The following is a 6,463-nucleotide window of genomic DNA, read 5'->3' on the forward strand; positions in this document are numbered from 1 at the left end:
CCTCTCCCCTCTCCCCTCTCCCCTCTCTCCCCTCTCTCCCCTCTCTCCCCCCTCTCCCCTCTCCCCTCTCTCCCCCCTCTCCCCCCTCTCCCCTCTCCCCTCTCTCCCCTCTCTCCCCCCTCTCCCCTCTCTCCCCCCTCTCCCCTCTCTCCCCCCTCTCCCCTCTCTCCCCCCTCTCCCCCCTCTCCCCCCTCTCCCCCCTCTCCCCTCTCTCCCCCCTCTCCCCCCTCTCCCCTCTCCCCTCTCTCCCCCCTCTCCCCCCTCTCCCCTCTCCCCTCTCTCCCCTCTCTCCCCCCTCTCCCCCCTCTCCCCTCTCCCCTCTCTCCCCTCTCCCCTCTCCCCTCTCCCTCTCTCCCCCTCTCCCCTCTCTCCCCCCTCTCCCCTCTCTCCCCCCTCTCCCCTCTCTCCCCTCTCTCCCCTCTCTCCCCCCTCTCCCCTCTCTCCCCCCTCTCCCCTCTCTCCCCTCTCTCCCCTCCCCCAGGAGCAGAGGGCTCGGCGGAGGCAGGACAGAAGGAAACCTCCACCTGTGACATTTGCCAGTTTGGGGCCGAGTGTGACGTGGATGCAGAGGATGTCTGGTGAGTCAGCCTCACAGCCTCAGAGCCTCACAGCCTCAGAGCCAAGATGGCTGTCAGTCAGACATTTACATTTAGTCATTTAGCAGACGCTCTTATCCAGAGCGACTTACAGTAAGTACAGGGACATTCCCCCGAGGCAAGTAGGGTGAAGTGCCTTGCCCAAGGACACAAAGTCATTTGGCACGGCCAGGTATCGAACTGGCCACCTTCTGATTACTAGCCCAATTCCATAACCGCTCAGCCACCTGACTTCAGACAGACACACACACACACACAGTCAGACACACATGGAAACAGATAATTGGATAGGTACTTTATTTATACAACAACTGATGGGTTGGGTCATTAGAAGACCGTGGACAGTTTTTCTACTGAACTTGTACAACTAAGGATGTGATTCATAAAAAAGTTGGAATACACTCAACATCATATTCTGACTGCCCTCCTGTCATGCAGCATAGCTCACCCACTCTGTTATTGATCAGTGATTGTCAAAAGACACATTGATGCTCAACCCTAACGGCGACTGCATCATTAGGCCTTTATTGTAAACCCTTACTCATTTGGACACTAAAGCCCAGATTACACCTTAGAAACCTCCAGACCAACCTATACTGTCGGATAACCAAGATGGCTACCCCAAGAGACCCACCACCACCAACACACACACACACCAACAACCCCCCCCCCACACACACACACACACACACATACGTATACATATGTAAAGGACACAGGGATAAAGAACACCAGCTGTAAAAAAGAATTATACGTTGGTGTAGAGTTAACAGGAATGTGGACCTGGCCCTCCTGCAGACCTCAGGGACCTCAGGGACAAATCAAGCTGGCTCTGTTAGAATGATTCATACTGACTCTGTTAGAGTGAATCTTCTCTCTCCTGGCTGGCCAACACCCTGCATGGCCTCTGGCTCTTCAGGGGCAGTAGGATGGAGAGGACTCATCTTCAGGGGCAGTAGCATGGAGAGGACTCATCTTCAGGGGCAGTAGCATGGAGAGGACTCATCTTCAGGGGCAGTAGCATGGAGAGGACTCATCTTCAGGGGCAGTAGCATGGAGAGGACTCATCTTCAGGGGCAGTAGGTTGGAGAGGACTCATCTTCAGGGGCAGTAGCATGGAGAGGACTCATCTTCAGGGGCAGTAGGTTGGAGAGGACTCATCTTCAGGGGCAGTAGCATGGAGAGGACTCATCTTCAGGGGCAGTAGCATGGAGAGGACTCATCTTCAGGGGCAGTAGCATGGAGAGGACTCATCTTCAGGGGCAGTAGCATGGAGAGGACTCATCTTCAGGGGCAGTAGGTTGGAGAGGACTCATCTTCAGGGGCAGTAGGTTGGAGAGGACTCATCTTCAGGGGCAGTAGCATGGAGAGGACTCATCTTCAGGGGCAGTAGCATGGAGAGGACTCATCTTCAGGGGCAGTAGCATGGAGAGGACTCATCTTCAGGGGCAGTAGCATGGAGAGGACTCATCTTCAGGGGCAGTAGGTTGGAGAGGACTCATCTTCAGGGGCAGTAGCATGGAGAGGACTCATCTTCAGGGGCAGTAGCATGGAGAGGACTCATCTTCAGGGGCAGTAGCATGGAGAGGACTCATCTTCAGGGGCAGTAGCATGGAGAGGACTCATCTTCAGGGGCAGTAGCATGGAGAGGACTCATCTTCAGGGGCAGTAGGTTGGAGAGGACTCATCTTCAGGGGCAGTAGCATGGAGAGGACTCATCTTCAGGGGCAGTAGGATGGAGAGGACTCATCTTCAGGGGCAGTAGCATGGAGAGGACTCATCTTCAGGGGCAGTAGGTTGGAGAGGACTCATCTTCAGGGGCAGTAGCATGGAGAGGACTCATCTTCAGGGGCAGTAGGTTGGAGAGGACTCATCTTCAGGGGCAGTAGGATGGAGAGGACTCATCTTCAGGGGCAGTAGGATGGAGAGGACTCATCTTCAGGGGCAGTAGGTTGGAGAGGACTCATCTTCAGGGGCAGTAGCATGGAGAGGACTCATCTTCAGGGGCAGTAGCATGGAGAGGACTCATCTTCAGGGGCAGTAGGTTGGAGAGGACTCATCTTCAGGGGCAGTAGCATGGAGAGGACTCATCTTCAGGGGCAGTAGGATGGAGAGGACTCATCTTCAGGGGCAGTAGCATGGAGAGGACTCATCTTCAGGGGCAGTAGGTTGGAGAGGACTCATCTTCAGGGGCAGTAGGATGGAGAGGACTCATCTTCAGGGGCAGTAGGATGGAGAGGACTCATCTTCAGGGGCAGTAGGATGGAGAGGACTCATCTTCAGGGGCAGTAGGATGGAGAGGACTCATCTTCAGGGGCAGTAGCATGGAGAGGACTCATCTTCAGGGGCAGTAGCATGGAGAGGACTCATCTTCAGGGGCAGTAGGTTGGAGAGGACTCATCTTCAGGGGCAGTAGGATGGAGAGGACTCATCTTCAGGGGCAGTAGGATGGAGAGGACTCATCTTCAGGGGCAGTAGCATGGAGAGGACTCATCTTCAGGGGCAGTAGCATGGAGAGCCACAAGGCACTGGAGGGAGGGGGAAAGAGCTCTTTATCTGTCTTAAATGGGCTCACACACCTCTCCTCTTTCACAGACAACTGTCTCCTGCCAATCCGCCTGTGTGTGTGTGCACATCTTTGTGTATGTATGTGTGTATGTGCCACGTCGAAAATAGAGTCCTGCTTCAATGCCCAAAACGCTTCACTGCTTCAGCTTTCACAACTCTTTCTTTATCTCCTTCCTTCTCTCCCTCCCTCCCTCTTTTTGTCTCTCCCTCCCTCCCTCCCTCTCTCTCTCTCTCTCTCTCTCTCTCTCTCTCTCTCTCTCTCTCTCTCTCTCTCTCTCTCTCTCTCTCACCTCTCCCTCTCTTTGTCCTCCCTCTCTCCCTCTGTCTCCATCTCTGTCTCTGGGCCCGATCTTGCACCCAGCGCAATTGACTTTGTCAACGACGCAAGTATCATTCCTAGTTTGCACTCGACGCAAAGCTGACTTTTCCCTCCACAGACGCACGTCGAAATGACCTTGCGCTCCCGTGGGCGGTTCAGCGAAAAAGGAGGCGTGTTCTGGTGCAAACATTCCCTGGTGCTATTTTGCAGTTTCCGAAAAACAATTCCGCCACTGACCAGGAAAAACGTGGTCTAAAGTCAATGGCGCATTATTCAGATGCTATTTTAAGGGCGCAAGCTTGGTCCGTGCACACTGCTGGCGAGGCCAGGGTCTTCTTTCTGCGAAGCTACGTTACATTGTTTTGATTTATGGCGTGTTACATTTCTTCAATGATTATAAAAATATTTTCATGAGAAATCTCTATGTATGTGAACATGATTTGTAACAATTGTGGCAATTTTCTCCCACGCCTGTTTAACCGAAGCTAATTTGGGTGGGTTTCTTCTCCTATCTCCATCAGAATCAGAATTCGGTTTATTCGCCATGTAGCCTATGTTACACAAAGACGGAATTTACTGTGGCAGGAAGGTGCAAACAATAAACATATACGGGTCTTAAAGTACAATAGTTAAACTAATTCCAAGAACCAAACAATTTAACAAATAAAATATAGGGTAGGCTATATAAAAATAAGAATTTGAATGAGCAGCATGAGCGGGCAATTTAGTGCAATGAGAAAACTGCTCTGCCTTTCCCATACAATGTCACTTATCTATCTGTTACGGCCCTGACTAGAACGTCGGTCTCCTTGGCTGTGAACCGCTCCTGGCGTGCGCCTGGCAAATCCGCCGTTATAATAGCAATCCGCCATGGAACAAGCGCTGCTCTTAAAGGGAATGTGAGATGACGCTCTGATTGGTTTATTGCACGTTACGCCCAAACCACACCCATTAATAATGTAGCTACTTCGGACCTACCCATTTTAGATTTGCGCCAGGCGCAAAGTCATTTATCCCGCCGGCAAAATAGCAACCGAGCTGGAGTCCCGCCCACAAAGTTACTTGCGCTTTGCGGTTTGATACTTGCGTTTCAGATCGTCAAAATAGGGGGGTCTGTCTCTCTCTCCCTCTCTCTCCCCCTCTCTCTCTTTCTGTCTCCCTCTCTCTCGCTGTCTCTCTCTCTCTCTCTCTCTCTGTCTGTCTATGTCTCTCTGTTTCTCAGTGCTTGGAGGGATTACTCAGAATTATGAGGCTGGGGATTATGAAAATCAATGTTCTATTCAGCAGCAATAATGGTTATAGCTGTGGCTTTGTACACAATGTGATTTAGGCTAGGAAAATGGTCTAGTCTGTGTGTGTGTGTGTGTCCGTGAGAGAGAGACAGAGAGAGAGAGAGAGAGAGAGAGAGGGGGGGGGGGATAGGGAGAGAGAGAGATATTCTGCATGGTAAAGCATGTGTTGTGTTGTCTTCCAGGCAAGCTTGTTTCTTTATTTTGTGTGTAGTGTGTGTGTAGTGTGTGTGAGGCTGGAAGTAGCAGTAAGAAACAGGCACACAGGAAGTCTCCTGGCAGTCCTGGGGTTTAGAAAAGAGAGAAACCACACATCAGATCAATAAGACTTCCTGCTTAGAAGTGTTTCTCACACGCAGGCACACGGGCTGTTAGAACGAATCAAACTGGCTCTGTTAGAACGAATCAACTGGCTCTCTTACAACAAATCAAACTGGCTCTGTTATAAAGAATCAAACTGGTTCTGTTAGAACGAATCAAACTGGCTCTCTTACAACAAATCAAACTGGCTCTGTTAGAATGATTCATACTGACTCTGTTAGAATGATTCATACTGACTCTGTTAGAACGATTCATACTGACTGTTAAAACGATTGATATTGACTCTGTTAGAACAAATCAAGCTGGCTCAGTTAGAATGATTCATACTGACTCTGTTAGAGTGAATCTTCTCTCTCCTGGCTGGCCAACACCCTGCATGGCCTCTGGCTCCTCCCACTCCTGCCTGAACACCCTCTGGCTCCTCCCACTCCTGCCTGAACACCCTCTGGCTCCTCCCACTCCTGTCTGAAGACCCTCTGGCTCCTCCCACTCCTGCCTGAACACCCTCTGGCTCCTCCCACTCCTGCCTGAACACCCTCTGGCTCCTCCCACTCCTGCCTGAACACCCTCTGGCTGAGAAAGTGTTTGTCTACACAGAAGTTGCAAATCATGCTTGTGTACCTGTGTGCATGTCTGTGAGCGTGTTAGTGTGTGTGAGTGTGTGTGTGTGTGAGGATGTGTTGACGCAGTGCATTGTTGCAGTAGTCGTGTTCTGGAGGAAGTGAGGTTCATAATCCATGCATGGCCTCCAGATATGATCCTTACCATCGCTACACACATTCAGAGGACTTCCACTTCTCAGCCTTAGGGCCCGATCTTGCACCCAGCGCAATTGACTTTGTCAACGACGCAAGTATCATTCCTAGTTTGCACTCGACGCAAAGCTGACTTTTCCCTCCACAGACGCACGTCGAAATGACCTTGCGCTCCCGTGGGCGGTTCAGCGAAAAAGGAGGCGTATTCCGGCGCAAACGTTCCCTGTTGCTATTTTGCAGTTTCCGAAAAACAATTCCGCCACTGACCAGGAAAAACGTGGTCTAAAGTCAATGGCGCATTATTCAGATGCTATTTTAAGGGCGCAAGCTTGGTCCGTGCACACTGCTGGCGAGGCCAGGGTCTTCTTTCTGCGAAGCTACGTTACATTGTTTTGATTTATGGCGTGTTACATTTCTTCAATGATTATAAAAAGGAGCGCCGCTCCTGGCGTGCGCCTGGCAAATCTGCCGTTATAATAGCAATCCGCCATGGAACAAGCGCTGCTCTTAAAGGGAATGTGAGATGACGCTCTGATTGGTTTATTGCACGTTACGCCCAAACCACACCCATTAGTAATGTAGCTACTTCGGACCTACCCATTTTATATTTGCGCC

The 6,463-nt window shown here is 51.1% G+C and overlaps 1 protein-coding gene across 2 annotated transcripts in view; it reads left to right on the top strand.

Annotated features, from left to right (window-relative positions):
- Positions 1-6,463, top strand: part of tmeff2a (transmembrane protein with EGF-like and two follistatin-like domains 2a) — a 54,333-nt gene that overhangs the window by 40,667 nt on the left and 7,203 nt on the right. Inside the window, exon 5 of one of the 2 annotated variants that reach the window (XM_062456300.1) lies at positions 488-578. In XM_062456300.1, the coding sequence (XP_062312284.1) occupies positions 488-578 (91 nt within the window). Of the gene's footprint in view, positions 1-481; positions 579-6,463 lie in introns of both variants that reach the window. The other variant, XM_062456299.1, reaches the window with a different exon arrangement.

This window comes from Osmerus eperlanus, chromosome 3 (genome assembly GCF_963692335.1).
Source record: "Osmerus eperlanus chromosome 3, fOsmEpe2.1, whole genome shotgun sequence".
NCBI lineage: Eukaryota > Metazoa > Chordata > Actinopteri > Osmeriformes > Osmeridae > Osmerus > Osmerus eperlanus.